The 16,472-nt window shown below is 41.7% G+C and overlaps 1 protein-coding gene across 6 annotated transcripts in view; it reads left to right on the plus strand.

The window, feature by feature from the left end:
* The window catches only part of EFCAB11 (EF-hand calcium binding domain 11), a 162,306-nt gene that overhangs the window by 125,350 nt on the left and 20,484 nt on the right, over window positions 1-16,472 (plus strand). Inside the window, exons 6-7 of one of the 6 annotated variants that reach the window (XM_032344698.1) lie at window positions 14,936-14,981; window positions 15,096-15,401. The exons of 3 other annotated variants lie outside the window; for them this stretch is intronic. In XM_032344698.1, the coding sequence (XP_032200589.1) occupies window positions 14,936-14,981; window positions 15,096-15,134 (85 nt within the window). In that variant the 3' untranslated portion in view covers window positions 15,135-15,401. Of the gene's footprint in view, window positions 1-14,935; window positions 14,982-15,095; window positions 16,463-16,472 lie in introns of those variants that run through there. 2 more of the 6 variants (XM_032344693.1, XM_032344699.1) reach the window with 2 other exon arrangements.

Raw genomic sequence — 16,472 nt, forward strand, 5'->3', positions numbered from 1 at the left:
TGAATTATCTATTCAATTCATGTCATTTGCCCATGTTTTTTTCTTTAGTGAGAGCATTTACCTGTTTCCATTTTTATTGCAACTGTTTTTCCGGTTCTTTTTTATTTTTATGATTTTTTTGAAGTGCAGAAATTTTAAGTTTTCATATATTCAAATCTGTGATCTTTTCCTCTACAATTTCTTCCATTTACTTTTATACTAATAAAGTTTTTCTCCTTTTGAGACCAGGTTAATATTCACTTCCATTTTCGTGGTGGGTTTGAATCTGTGAATGTTCAGGCTATCTGCCCCTTTCATGTATTTAGAATTCACGTTAGTATATATCATTGAGTGGCAATCGAAACATTTTTGTTTCCAAATAGCCAGTTTTTCCATTATCATTTATTACACAGTCCCTGTTTGTATACAGTGCCTTCATTATCTTATTCTGTACTGAGTTTTTTTTTTTTAATACACGTACACAGACCTCTCCAGACTGTGAGCTTTTCTATTCCCTGGTCTCCTTACACAAAAGACACACCTTTTATCCCCCCAATTCGTATAATATGTTCTCAGACTTAGTAGTCCTCATTTTCATATTGTTCTCGGCACTTTCTGCCTGTTTATTTTCCAGATGAATGGGAGAATCACTTTCGTGGAGTTCCAAAAATCTCCCTTTGGGGTTTTGATGAAAATTGCATTCAACCTATAAATTAATTGGGGAGAATTTGGCATCTTTACAACATTTAGTCTTTCCAACCAGCAATACACATATGGCATGCCCCTCCACATTTTCAAATATCCTTTTGATGTCTCAGTGGAATTTTGTATTTTTCTTTATACAGATTCAACACATTTCTTATTAAGGTATTTCCCTATTATTTTATATTTCAGATACTTTTTTAAAAGTGGAATTTTTTCCCCCTTCAGTTTAGCTCTACTCTTTCTAATATTGCTTTTCCCCAGTGATGGCCAGGTACTGACAGGAATCTTAAGTGAATAGCATATTTGTTTCTTTCCAAGCTTATAAACTCCGAGATTTAGAACTGGGAGCAACCTTAAATATATTTTCTTTTCATAGATGATAAAAGTGAGGTCATGAACAATATATAACTTTATTTAAAGATCACAGCTTGTTAGGTGAGTGGCTAAACAGGCAAATACTTTCAAACATTCATATTCTTTGTGTCGAGGACACGTAAAGCTTAAATATCTGAAACCAAACTCATTGCCATCCCCCTTTGTGTTAATTTCCCGTGGCCACTGTCACTGTGTACCGCTGACTTAGTAACTTAACACACATGTATTGCCTTTTAGTTCTGGAGGTCGGAAATCCAAAGTGGCCCTCGCTGGCCAAAGATCACGGTGTCAGCAGGGCTGCCTTACTTCTGGAGGGTTGGGGGGCAAATCTATTTCCTTACCCTTCCAGAGCCTCTGGAGGCTGCCCGTATTCCTTGGCTCATGCACCTTCCTCCATTTCATAGCCAGTAGCTTAGCAACTTCCAAGCTCTCGCTGACTCTTACTGAGTCTTCTACTTCTCTCCTTCCACTTTTTTTTTTTTTAAGATTTTATTTATTTATTTGACAGATAGAGAGAGATCACAAGTAAGCAGAAAGAGAGGGGGAAGCAGGCTCCCCTGAGCAGAGAGCCCAATGTGGGGCTCGATCCCAGGACTCTGAGATCATGACCTGAGCCGAAGGCAGAGGCCCAACCCACTGAGCCACCCAGGTGCCCCTCCTCCTTCCATTTTAAGGACCCTCAAGATTACATAGGGTCCACCTGGATAATCTGGAATGATCTGCCGATTTTAAGGTCAGGAATCTTAACTCCATCAGCAGCTCTACTCTTCCTTTCTCATGTGACATTTTCTTGTGTTCTGGGGATTAGGATTTAGACATCTTTTGGTGGAGGGGGCCATTATTCTGTCTACTACAGCAAGGATGAACTTTCAAAATTTCTGTCTAAGCACATTAGTCCTCTCCTTAAAGCACATCAGGGCATCTCATGCTCCTTGGATTATGACCAAAACTCTTCCGTGGCCTTCCAGCTCCAGAATAGTCTTATCCCACTCACTCTCCAGCTTCACTGAGTTCCATGCTCATTCTCACTCTATGCTTTGGCCACGGTCGCTCCATCCATTCCCTGAACATACCTTGCTCTCTCTTGTCACGAGGCTCTTGCACATGCTGTTCCCCCTGCCTGGAAAGCCCTTCTGCACCTCCCAATTACCTCTCATCCCTCAGATCTCAGCCCCATTTTGTATCCCCAGGGTCAGTGCCCAGACCTTCCTGCTCAATCCTCTGTCCCACCATCTTGTAGCACCTTCTCTCTTTCCTTCAGAGTACTTAGCACACTGGTGATTTTATTTAACTCAATTACTTCATTCTCTCTGGCTGGACTAAAAGGATCTCTGTTTCTTTCTTCCCCACATCTTCAGAACCTGAAGCACCTGGTCCACAGTGGGCTCTTAGTGTGTGTACCATGAATGACCAAATGAACTCAGTAACCTATTTCTTTAAAAAAGCATTTTTATTCAACGTGTTCACTGACACATTTATAAAAGCAAAAGGGCTTTTTGAAAATTCAGCAAATAAGTATATCATTATAAATCCATATAGCCGTTAAAAATGAAAAAGACTATAGCAATGGGGGGAAATGTTTATATTATGTTCAAAATAGCAGGATACAAAATGCTCTTATGCTAGTCAGAAGGCAAAGTGCAATAATGATCATAGCAATCGGTTCAAGATCATGGAATGGGGAGTGATACTTTTCTCCCAACTCCCCTGTTCCCATGTTCATATATTCATCACACATTTCCTGCAGCCAGTGTGTGCCAGGAATAGGAACAGCATTGTGAACAGGAGTATTGGTCTCTGTTCACTGCAAGGTTATGGCCAAGTAGGAGGAAAACTCATAATAATCATGACATAGATGATCTAGTATTGACAGACTATTGCTCTATTCAAGAAAACTTTGCCATAGTGTTCACCATAAGCTAAAGTAAATATTTCTTAAATCAGGTCCATCATTATGATGGCATTGAAATTTTTAATTGTGTATGTGGGGGGAATTGTAGGAGAAATATACCCATTTTCTTTAGTCTTTAGGCTTTGAAGGAGTTTTCCTAAATTGTCTCTCCAATCCCTAATCACCGCTTTTTATACATTCTAGAAGGAAAACATTTGGAATCAGGGTGAACTTCTGATTACCTTAGTTCAACTACATTAAAAAGGTTTGTGCAGGTGGTCAACAGGACACCACTGATCCTCCCCAATTCAACCTCATTCCCAAGCATTTGGTGGGTCTTCAGCACCCACTTCTAGGAAACTGACAAGGCAGAGTTTTGCTGCCATAAATTTTCTTGGTTTCATCTTCTCACACTTATGCGCTCGGTGTCTGTGCCTCTGTGCTTGAGCATAATGTAAATACTTAATTTGTTTAATAAATATCCTGAAATAGCCTCTTTGAGTTGTTACTAGAAGGGCACGAACCTTTTAACTCACTTAGTCAGCGCAGATCAACACTTAATGTCTTTAATGATGATCAGGATCTTTTTTAGTGGCTGAAAATCTCCGTAATCAATGATGTGGTCCTGCCTGGAGGCAGGAGAGACTAGATAATGGGCAGAAAATGTCACGCTGGATGGGACTAGTAATTTGAATCCCTGAAATCAGTATTAGAGTGGCCATTTATGGGAGAGGCCAGTTTCTTCCCAAGGCTACGAAGAGCCCCGCCAGCACCCCAGTACTCTTAAGTGATTTACACATTGCTGAAACCATGATGAGCCAGTTCCTCTTTCAGCCCGAAACATCTGAAGGCTCTTCTCCCCCGCCCACCTACCCAACAAAGCCACTGCCATGCCACCTTGCGGCACAGTGGTCACCCACCTGAGAAGTAATTCTCAGTGCTGGGCAGGAGCGGAGAGGATGGGGGTCCGGGGGTATCATGGTATTTCTGAGACCTCGTTAAGGCGGGTACATCCCCTTTTCTTTCCCTGTCCCTATACCGACCTTGAGAATTTTATTTTCATTTCAGGGATAGGAAACAAGTCCCATTTTCTAGCTGTTATATGAAGGAGGACTTCCAGCTTTCAGTCCTAAAATATCCCCTCTGAACTTGGAGTCCCTTGGTCTTAGTCGAGCATTTGATTAATTTAGCCATGTTCTTTTCTGCATTTCATAATTTTCTGAACACTTGTCATATGCCCTGCGAACCTCCTTTATCTCTTTTGAGTGAAATTCTCATATTAAAAGTACTCATGGTCATTCCATTTGGTGTGACTTTGTGATTATAAGTGGACTTTATTAATAGAGAGCTTCTGATAATATGAGAGAATTGTTTCATTATGAAACGTTATTCATTTTTTATGTTGTTTATTATTGTCCACAGACCCAGAGGTTTCAAATGGTGGGAGCACGTTGTAAACGAAAGCATAAGTAATTTATTGTAATTATTCTGAACTAAGGCCAGATTTCCTACTGGCTCAGTGATGCACATCAATTGAAAATGGGCTGAGATATAAAATCTTATTTTCTTAAATGAATTACTTAAAACGAAAGTGTAAGCAATTAAAAATATTAATTTTTATAAATTCCTGCGTCCTCCTTTAATGAAAAAACAAAACCTGACTTTATCAAATTTTAAAATAACGTTTCTATAACTAAGTTATATGGAGTAAGTCCCTTGGATTTCTGGTGAGGCTAAACTAACACAGTATAATTCGGCCATGTCACAGTCCCTAGGGTGACTGTCAGGTCCTGTGCTCTCCTTTGAAATGTGAGTGCTTTTAATTAGATGAAGCAATGGCTAGTTTTTGTTTCTCTATTATTATATTATTATCATTCCATTGCCAAGACTCCCAGTCTGATCTAATTCTAAAGGAGGCTGGAAAATGTGGTTTAGCTATGTTTTCAGGAAGAGAGGGAATTAAGTTTTGTGGAACATATAACAAGCTCTGCCTCGGAATCAAACTTCACCCATGTCAGAATGGATAACCCATTATCCCAGCTCCTTTTCCTTCCAAACTGTTCTATATCCACAGATTCGAAATGCCCCTTTTGACCTTTGGTGAATTCCTATGTACATGTTCTGGATGTTGTTCTCACTCACTGATTGCTGGGTCTTAATCACACTGTTTTACTTACTGAAGCTCTATATTCTATTTTGCTACTATGTGTATTTTCTTAAAAATATTCTGAATCTTCTGGCACATTTCCTTTTCCAGATAAACTTGAGCTTCACATTTTTTAAGAAAGGAAAAAAATAAGCAAACAAAAAACTCTCCAGTCTCCCTATGATCTAACATTAAATATATGTTCTACTTGAAAACATGATACTATTAGAGAAGATAAGCATTATTTGACAATCAGTATCTTCTGACTCCGAGGAAGTATGCTTTTAAAAAGCAAGCTTTCTATCACACAGTGGCTAGCAATCTTATTAGCAGGGATTTATAAACGACTTGAGTGTTTATGGTTCATATTTCAACTTCAAGTCTGTTTGTTGCATTAGCAAAATGAAGCTCATTAAGCCTTTTCTTTTGGATCATCTCTCCAAGCCTCTGAGTCCACTAATACTCCGCTTTCTTGTCTGGGAGTATGTAATCTTTCCCACATTACACTTGAAAGTTCAGCTCATTCCTAAACCTCCAGTCAAGGATATGAACTTGTTGCTTTCAGAGAGGCCACATCTGTGCACTGAGCCATTACGCCATCTGTTAAAGTGGTCAGAGTTCATTTTATTGCCTCCTTTGTGGAAGGACTCGTACTGTAAAAGCGTGTGTTATTGAAAACATAATTTTCCTCATCATTATGCTTTCTTTCTAGCCGGATCATAACCTGCGAGAAATCTATTGAGCAGAGAGTGAAAAGCTCTTCAGAATAGCTGTTCTTAAGAGATTAAATGATTGCCATCTCTGTCCCATTTCTTTTATCTCATAATCAAGTTCAAGATGATACTAGATATCTCAGCTGAAGTGATTATATATTTGAAATAGAAATGGCTTTATCTCCATTCATATTTCACACTGTTGAAGGCAGGATCATTTTTTCCCCATTTACATTTATATATGTATGGTTCTTTACAACTGTCTGCAGGGTTAAAGATTCAAAGTACTTTTTGAAGGCAAAAATAGCTAATAGGAATTCGGTTGTATTTTTAAATGTTCTATGCACAAAGACACTAAGTTGTATATGAAGATCCAGCTTAGATTCATCAAAATTTAGAGCCGTATCAAATCTTGGCAAGTCATAGCCCAGCCATTCTGGACAAGTGAAGAGTTTGGGCTTCAGAGCAGCTAAGACACTTGCCCAAGGTCACACAGCCTCGCTGAGATGAAAGCTCCCTCCTGGGCCGTTTCTGCTGGACCCTGTTGCCTTCCTCCTGCCCTATTCAGAGCAAACCTGTCACACAGATCTGCTGTGGGGAAAGAATGGGAGGTCTAGTGACCCAAAGACATAGGAACCAGGTTTTTTTGTAATTGGTTCAAAGATGTTCCACTTTGGGTTTTATTCTTTATCCTTAAAGCTGCCTGATCTGTGCTGTTTTCTTACATCACAATTTCTCTTCCAGAGATTCAAACTGAGAAAAAAGATCATGTCACTATTTATTAGCAGCTCTGCTAAAACACTTGCTAGAGAAGGAATATGACACTCTTTGCCGGAAGTGAGACATTGGGCTGTATGTTGATTGCATTTACCCACATGCCCACAAGTAGTCAATAATCAAGCATACTGAAATTACATTCTTTCCTCCTTTTAAAATATTTCTAGCTTTAAATAAGACTCCTCATTTTTAAAACCTAGTAAATAGGACAAAGTGAGTCATTATTTATAGTTAATCACTTTTGCCAGCTGTGACTGCATTTCACATCCATTTTTCTGTTTTGTCTTGGACTGGAGAATCTATCCTGTCACTCTGTAAGGAAAAAACCATATTGGTCCCATCAATAGCCTCTTTCAGCACATAATCAGTTAAGGCGCTACAAATAGAGATTTTTGTTGGATGCGGCAAGAAAAGTAACTTCTTCAGAATCCAGAACTGTGGAGAGTAATCCCAAATCTTGAGATCGCACCCAACAAGAAAATCTGAATTATTTTAGGGTTCATTTCAAAATGGAATAATCATTTCACAAATATTGTATTTATGAGTGTCTGTTCTATGTCTACCAAGTTCCAGATACTGCAAGGTTGAGAAGAGACTTCAGATGGGATCCCTGGTGTGTCAGGATGCTTTAATTTGTTAATATCAGGGATCCATTTCAGACCGCCTTGAACAATCCTTGAATCTTGACTTCATTGGGTCAGGTGACTAAAAATTTTGACCTCAGGCATGCTTCAGGCCTGGTTTGATTAGGCTACAGCTCACTCTGCTGTTCTTCTGTCTCTTTCTCTCACTGTGTATAGGACCATTCTCAGGCTGATAATTGACATTTATGCACATGTACAGAAAATTTCTGGATCAATGCACCACTGGGGAGATTGCTTCCTTGTGGTAGAAAAAGGACTATTATACTGCCCAGCTCACCTCTGCATCCCTACTCTCCAAGGAAAGGGCTTCTTCTTAACTCACAAACGGAATTCCTAGGCTTCATTATGGTCGAACCGACTCCTTACCATCCAGCAGTGGCCAAGGGAGAAGTGCCATGTGCCGACCGGCCAGTTGATCGTTAAACCCAATCCCTGTGGCGAGGAGGGCGGGACTATAGTGCTTGGCTTCAGCCAGTTAGCTGCCCCTCCTGGAGCCTGGGGTGGCAAGCCATTCACCCAAATCCCACAGCTGCTGAGTAGCACAGAGGTGTAAGATAGATGCTAGGGAAGGACCTAACAAAATCCACCCTGTCTTTCATTTAGAAAGTTGAGTCTGATCTTAATAAGACCAAAGCTTTGCCTGGCTTGTGTCATTCTTCATTCTTGATCTGGTCTGGCCAGCCTTTTATCCTTCCCAATTCAGCCAACGTGCCCAATTCCCCCACCTGCTCTTGGCCAGTCCATGGCTATACCTCTGTATCCACAAAGCCAGTGACCTCTCTTATACTTAGGAATGTATTGTCCTCCTGCTAAAAGAATAATGACTTGCTGACAGACTAAATAGTATTAAGTAAGACACATGTATTAGACAGAAAAGCCTGCTCCTATCATTTTCTGGTGACCCCTGGCAATTCAGTTGTCTAGAGCTTCAAACTTCAGAGCTCTTCTGAAAGGCAATATTTCATTTGCTCTAAAAATGTTTCTAGAGGAACACTCTGATCTATTTCAAGTAGTGAGATACCCCTCACCTGCATGAGAATCTGACGTGACATGTTATGGCTGATGGCAATTTAAATGCCCCATCTCTCAAAATAAACTTTCCGCCATGTCTCAGCCTGGGTTCTTCCTGAAAGCTGGGCTTTCGGTGAGGAATGGCATGCAGCTTGTTTGGGAAAGAACCTCCGTGAGCAAGCACAGAACAGAGACTGAGGGCAAGCCAGCACAGGGGTCTGTGAACCAAATTTGTTACTTCTGGAAGCAACTAGCGCTCAATCCCCCCAGAACCTCCAGGGAGCTGAGAGGACAACTTCAGAGTTGTCTGCCTGCCTGAGGGACAGGAGAGAGCTGACATCCACTGGCGCCTGCTCCCTCCCTGGGCAGGGGTTGGCCCGTGGGGTGTCCACTCCTTATTTTTTCACACTTCCAGACGGCCTCTGTGCGAGGGCCACATCTGGGTGTTAGTGGTCCCCGGAAGACAGTGAGAGATACTTGGCACTGGGTGTGCCGAGGGGTAGTCCTCCAGCCATGACCGGGCTAAAAGATGGGGGTGAGAACATGAGGTGGGCGCATAGGGAGTCCACCACACTTTGGTGAACAGCCAAAGTCACACAGGAACCTAGAAAAGACCAGAAACCATCTACACATCTCTTTTATCTTTCCTGCATGTCTGAATGGCTTTTCTTAACACGTGTCTTTAAAAAGGTAAAATTAATAAACACATTACCAACCGGATTGCCGTAGAGCCCTGCAGGACTCTCATCAACAAAGAGGCAAGCACGCTGGTGGAAAGAACCAGCGGGCTCCTCAGAAGAGAAGGCTGCTTGCGGGAGAAGCTGTCATCATCACATCTTCAATTGGCGGGTCCTCTCATCCCCAGCAGGGGCTCCTTGCTTGGAGGGTAATTTCTATTCTCACTGTTCAGTCAGGATGACAGCTTTGTCCCTAATGTGATGGCAGTTTTGACTTTAGTTTAAATTATTCCATAAAGAATCAAAGAGAAAGAGATTCTCTCTCTTTTTTTCCCCCACCCCAAAAATTCCACTAAGAAAACTTTTCTAATTTAAATCTTTGCCTCCACATTAAATTTCTCATTCATGTTGCAGGTGAATCAAATATAGCGTCAACTTTCAAAACCCTGTGTGACTATCACAGTAACTCAAAATAATTGCTGTCTGTCAGTGTATTTGCTGGGAACACAGATATGCCTGTCACCGGCTCTGTTATCACACCAAGAGCTTGCCTCTCGAGTGCGGACTTCTTTGGGCTCAATTCAGAGCCTTAGTGTGAGCAGGGCAGAGCACTGGGACAGTTATCTGCATAACCCATCCAAGAAACATATGTGCCTCAGCTGCCCCTGAAATCATCTGTTGGGTTTTTTTTTTTTTGGTTGTTTTTTTTTTTTAAGTCCTTAGAGCAATTATTGTAGTAATTGTAGATGTAGCTGGAATTTTCCAAAGAATTGCCTCCGGCTGTGGTTCCTCTAGCCTGGTAGTTTTGAACTACGGACGATTTTGTCCCTCAGCAGACACTTGGCCATATCTGGAGATGTTTTGGGCTGTCATCGCTGGGGAGCAAGGACGGAGGGTGCCACGGACATCAGGAGGGTAGAGCCCAGAGAGGCTGCGGTGCCCGGGACAGCCTCCCACGGTAAAGATTAGCCAACCAAACACTGCTCTAGCTGTTGAGGGTTTACACATTGTAAAATAAGGCCATCTTCTCAGAAAATCTGGACTGAATGAAAATATTCCTTCAGTTGAAAAATATCAATAATATTAAAAAATACTTGGGGCGCCTGGGTGGCTCAGTTGATAAAGCGACTGCCTTCGGCTTAGGTCATGATCCTGGCGTCCTGGGATTGAGTCCTGCATTGGGCTCCCTGTTCAACAGGGAGTCTGCTTCTTCCTCTGACACTCTCCGCTCTCATGCTCTCGCTCTCTCTCATTCTCTCTCCCTCAAGTAAATAAGTCCTTAAAAAAAAAAAAAAAGTGTGTTTAAAATATATATATATATTTTAAAATACTCTAAGACAAAATAACCCCAAAGAGAAATTTCCACTTACCATTTCACATTCACATTCGCGTCCACATTCTGCCCAAATGAAATTGAAGTTTATAAGATTGTAATTATAATACATACTAGTTTATATTCTTGTTTCCACTTAAAAACCTCACGTTTATGTTCTCTATATTATTTTGATAGAGAATATTCCATTGTTTCAATGTAATAGATTAAACCATTGCCTCTTTCTTTTCTTCATTTTTAATTTTAAATAATCTTTTCCCTTTTTTTTTTTTAAAAGTATCTTGGGAAAAAGCACATACTCCAATCTGAAATCTGGCTTGGGAGACCTGGCCATGTAAAGTAATTGAATTACTTTACAAAAACTATTTTCCAAGAAATAGCTATTTTCTAAAGATTACAAGAAATAGCTATTATGTAAATATTTTCATACAGGAAACACTACTTGTGAAAAACAGTCACTATTTATATAATTTAAAATTCGAAAACCCCCTCTGTTTCTCTTCACAATGTATTAAAGCAACACTCTGGCCTCCCTTAGTGAGAGATTCTCAGTGTAAAAGCCTGGATCCTTCCGGGTGGGACCCACCTAGCCTCTGGGTCTCAGCCCATCTAAGTCGGGCTGTTGGAGTCCACACAGCATCACGAAAAGAAGAGAACAGAAACTCACTTAACAAGTCAGGATGTAACAGACAAATGCTAAAGCTCATGCTGATGAAAGTAATTATAACCACTTACAGGATGAGTCAGAAAATGTTTATATTTTAACAGAAAACTGTCAGAACCTAGCTAAGTGGACAGAGTCTGGTCTTGCCTGAAATTCTTAATGTGTCCCAGTGTCAGCCTGGGTGTTGCTGTATGTCACAGTTCAGTGTTGCCTGGGAGCCCCATTCCACACCCTACAGGATTTTCAAGCACTTCTGAAGCGTTTTTACAGTATCTGGAAGGCCCATGAGTCTCACGCCTTCCTCTGCATTAATTCGGCTGATAGATCATCAAACCATCCCCCACAGTTGTTGCTGGCTTGTGCACCTGCTCAAGTGGAACCCATCTCCTAACTCAGTCTTCAGCTTCGAAGTCAACACAGAAGCCCCCGCACAACACACACACACACACACACACACACACCATCTGCAGTAGAGCCTGCCTTTTGCACTCCTTGGTGAAGATACAGGAGGTTCTATCAAGTAATACAGACACCTTTGAAGCACACGGTAAACGTAGCGGTTGAGTAAAGGACTTCTGATCGCCGCAGCCCCACAGACTTTCCCAGGGGCCATGTCCCTTCATGGAGGGTCCCCATCTCCTGCCTCTCCGTGGCCCATTCTTCCTCATCTTTCTCGTTTCTGGCCTGTCATCCCCCTTGCACCCAAGAATCCTAAATTGTTCATGCTGAGTTACACAGAGCAGCTCAGCTCTCCTGAGTCTGCTCCACAAATCAGTCCCACATCTTGCTTCTGCATCTCAAAAGCAAGCAAACCAGGAAGCTTCAATTTAACTGGACCTGTATTTCTAGAAAGCAGTTGCTGTTGTTAACAAATAGCATTTCTTTTCCTCTTGTACATCTGTGGGAGCTTTGTTCACTCCTTTGAAAAGCCAGTGCTGAAATAGATGCCCGTGTACTCGTCTGTATCTATATCCACTTGTCTGGTGGAAGAGCTGCTACTTAGCCCAATGGGAGTGCTCGGGCTTCGGCTGCAGGGCAGGTTAGACTCAGATGTGGCTAGCTTCTGTCTCAGTTTCCCGTTTCCTGCTCTGTAGTTCCCTCTGTGTCATTCAGCCCGACACTCAAGTGGTTCTTTCCATCCGTCTTCTGCTCTGCAGCCTTGTTTGCCAGAGTTCATCTCGCGCTTTGGTCTCTCTTGTACCTAGTCTGTGTTTACAAAATGCGACTGGGCGTGGAGACCGCCACTGACTATTCCTTATGGGTCCCTGAGTGATGGTTCCTGGGGGCCTTCGTCAGCACGCGTTCTCTCTCTGGCTGGTTTCCAGACTCTCTAAAAGCAGTGATGATGTACTCTCTTTCTTTGACCCCCAACCCTTCGTGGAAGGTTGTGGATATTCCCTAATGTTGTCAGGTGTTTCTCCAGATCCACTGATTCCACAAATTGATGTACTCTGCAAACATGTGTCTTCTGCAGTGAGCTGAGAGGTAGGGACACGGCCAGAAACAAGAGAAAGTTCTCATCCTCCCCAAATTCATTTCTAGTTGGAGTGAGAGGTGGTGGAGTATTTTAGTGCTCCGTGAGTGCTGGTAACACCAAAACAGCACACCGTCCTTCCAGAACCAGAGCAAGCGCCTGCCAAGGGGGAATGCGGTAAACAGGAATGATGAAACTCACTACCTAATGACGTTTCTTCATCTCCGCGCACACTGCTTCTAACCGCCAGCCACATCTGCTCTTCGATCACGCGGCGATTCAAGTGTGGGTGCTGTGAAACCTTCCTTCTTCAGGATAATTCCATCCTCGAAAAAACAATATATTTCGGCTTTTAAAATTATAGCTCTGAAATGTGAATTTCCTCTTTACCCTCCTTGAGACAACCAGACCTGCTCTCTGTCTCTCTCTCTCTCTCTCTCTCTCTCTCTCACACACACACACACACAGAATGAGGAAGAAAAGTCAGAAGATAGGAGGTATTTTACCACGTCTCATTCTAAATATAAACACGATGTTCACATTCACTATGTGAATAAAATGCCACTACAAACCTTATGAATAAATGTTTCCGTTTTAATGATTCTTGGTTATACCGTGCCCATTTTATGATGGGAAATTTTGGCAAAGACAACAAGAAAAATAAGTGAATGCAATTACAATGAAGGTTATTTACTGAGAAAAAGGGATTCCCTTTTCCACAAACATTCAGCATCTCAGTAAGTGAACAAACATACTGAGAAAATATTATCAGAAGCAGTTTATTCCAAACATTACTTTTCTAGGTTATCCTCTTAACCTACCCTCTAGGATTTATAGTTCAACCATACCAGTTCAGAGTGGAAAGAAAAAAGGACACTGATCTAATCCAATTCCTTGGGAAAAATACTTAGGCAATATTAAGAATCTTCAATTATCTAATTTAATAAAAGGGAAGGTTTATTTTCCGTAGTCAGTAACATGTGATACTGATTATTTCTAATCCCTTAGAAGAGATCTAACATTCTGCTTTTGGTCCTGTTATAGCATGAAATCATCATGTATATTTTACCAAAAGAAGTAGCAAGAATAATGGCCTCTGCAGTCTGCAGTCATTTTACGCTAACACACTGCAACATGGTTTTGCCCTGGGGCAGAGAAGTAGGGATTTTCTGTACTTCAAAAGAATGAAAAATTATCATCACTATCCAGAACCATTATAGACTTCAGAGACTTTGGCATGAAATATTCAGAAAGTTTATTTTAGAATTCAATATTTTAAAAGCCTGCTTTAAAACTATTACAGTGATTAGTGGCTCTGTTACTTGGGCCAGTCTTTGCTTTAAAAAGCCCTGTGTCATGGTTGTTACCATTTGTTGTTTCAACAAATAATTTGCGTCAACCACAGGAGCTCCACATAAGGAATGTAATGTATTGTTTTAGAAGGCCCCCCAAAGAGGAATTGTGACCACTACTCATCAGTTACCCTTTCATTCTTTATTTTCTTTTAAGATTTTATTTATTTATTTATTTACTTGTTAGAGAGAGAGAGAGAGAGAGAGAGGGAGAACACAAGCAGGTAGAGCAGCAGGCAGAGACAGAGAGAGAGAGCCTGCTGAGCAAGGAGCCCCATGCAGGACTCGATCCCAAGACCCTGGGATCATGACCTGAGCCGAAGGCAGCAGCTTAACCAACTGAGCCACCCAGGCATCCCTCAAACACACTTCTTAAATAAATGTCACTTTTCCTGGTCCTGGTTGAAATGTGTTTCTAATGCTGTGATTTTTGTCCTTCTGACATGTGTTATCTTACCCATGTGGAGAGGGTGCTATTTCTCTGGCCCTGTCAAGGGAGCCATGCTCCTGTCTCAGTGGTTCTAGGGCCATCCCAACTGAGGCCACCCACAGCCTCAGCCAACCAGCCAGAGGCTCCCATCTTTACCGCTCTGCACCAGAAAAGCTTATCAGGTGTTTGTGAGGATTTAACACCACATCTGAGGCCAGTGAAGACTTCTGGAGCTAGAGTTAGCCACGTGAAATTGCAATACAACCCCTTCTCCTTGGACTGTTCTGTGTAAGTAGGGAGGCCGCCTTGCAGTGGAGTACTTTGAAAGCTTTGGTTTGGGAATGTCGTGGTCTTGATCTGTATTCCACGTCTGCTACTTACCAGCAGTGTGATCTTGTGAAACTGATGGACCGTTTCCAGATCAGTGTCTCTGTCTGTAAAGTGGACCCTTACCAGCATCATGCCAAGATTCAATAAGATGAGGAACATCAAGGCAGCACAGTGTAGGTGTCAGTCATTGTCCCCGTCACTGCTATTTATTCCCCAAACACTTTTCTTATCTCTCGTTGGTTTATTCCACATTTCTGCTGTGCGATGCATATATATTTGTTGGTATATCACAGAAAGAATGTGCAGGATGATTAGAAAAACCATTTCTGCTTTTCTTTAAAAACCTGTGCATTTGGCTTTATTTCTTTAAATGTATGGAATATATTATTTTTGTAGGTTTTAGTAAGTACCTTTTCCTTTCCTTCCCTCTGTAGGCATTATCAATGTAAGAAAAAAAATGGGCTTCAAGTTTGCCTTCAAGTAGGTGCCTCTCATAAACATGCAAAGAAATAAAGATTGTGGAACGCTCTTAATGTGTAAGTGAGACAAAAAATAATCTGTAAATAACGAAATAACTTTTGTTTCATTTTCCAGGGAAGTAGATCAAGACTCAGATGGTCTTGTCAGCTTTAGAGACTTTGAATATGCCATGAACTATGGACAAAATGAAGCCTAACTATTGTGAACCGCTTTTGGCAACCTCTGGGGAGACAAATAGGTCATAATGCGTATTTAAACGTCAAACTCCACTCCGTTAGTGATGTAACTATGCTGCATACTTCTGATTAAACTCTCCATCGTGGTTTTCAGATGCTGGTATTACTTGCATGGCAGAATCCTGGAGGAGGTCATTCCACATGGTCTTCCACTGGGGCTCGTAGCCCTGAGCCAGGCTGCTGCTGGCTCTGCCACTGGGGGTGGCCCCACACCTCCTCTTCACTCTCAGTCCACCATGCCCACCCACACTGCCGGCTGGGGCACTCCACTCACCACTCCTCCCCACCCCACCTGCTCGCTCCACGATTCTCATTGGTTCCTAATGTCTGGAGAGAAGTTGCTTTTTCCTGCCAATGGTACCAGTTTCCTTCTTGCGTTCAACTTTGTTTGAACAAATAATAGCACCTGTGTGTACTGAGTGCTTAACGATGTTCCAAGCGATGAACAAAAAAGCACTGGAAAAACAAGGACTTAAGATTTCTCTAGGATAAAGTACCCAGTGTCAAAATCTTCATTGAAAAATGGCCCTAGGGCACTCGCTATACAAAATTTAAAGAAACAAATTGGGCTGGCACGATTAAGTCTTCTCCAGCTGGATACAGAGGAAGAACAGCGTACAGTACAGAAGGATACTGGGCGCAAAAGATTTATTTGGGGAGCGCTTTCAGATGGCTTGGGCCTGGGGTTCGTGTGGCTACCCAGTTGTCCTCTGCTGCACACTTCCTGGTTGTGAGTGGCCGCACCTGGACCAAGAGCCTGAGCTGTGTGCGTTCACATTCTCCATCTTTTGCCCGTCTGCACGTAGGGTTTGGTAATGCTGTCCCCAAATAGAAACTGTGACCTGGGACCCTCAGCACTTATTTCAGATAAATGCCAGTATCAGTGCCAATGTTTTATCTCTAAGTGTTCAGGAATCACAACATTAACATTAGGAAAACATCTAATTCAAATTTTAGAAGTAGTAAACATTTAAAGATCAAATAAATATATGCATTTGTAAAATAGAAACATTAAACAAGCATGATTCAAACACAAATTATTGGCAGATAAACTTAAAAATAAGATCTTAAACTGTTACAAATCAAAGAAGCCTCAGGAGACCAAACAGTATAATTTGATGTTCTTAGAATAGAAAAAAGGACCTTAGGTAGACACTAATAAAGAATGGACTTTAGGGGGCACCTGGGTGGCTCAGTTGGTTGAGGGTCTGCCTTCCGCTCAGGTCATGATCCCGGCGTGTGGAATCAAGCCCTG

This window comes from Mustela erminea, chromosome 5 (assembly GCF_009829155.1).
Source record: "Mustela erminea isolate mMusErm1 chromosome 5, mMusErm1.Pri, whole genome shotgun sequence".
NCBI classification, from domain to species: domain Eukaryota; kingdom Metazoa; phylum Chordata; class Mammalia; order Carnivora; family Mustelidae; genus Mustela; species Mustela erminea.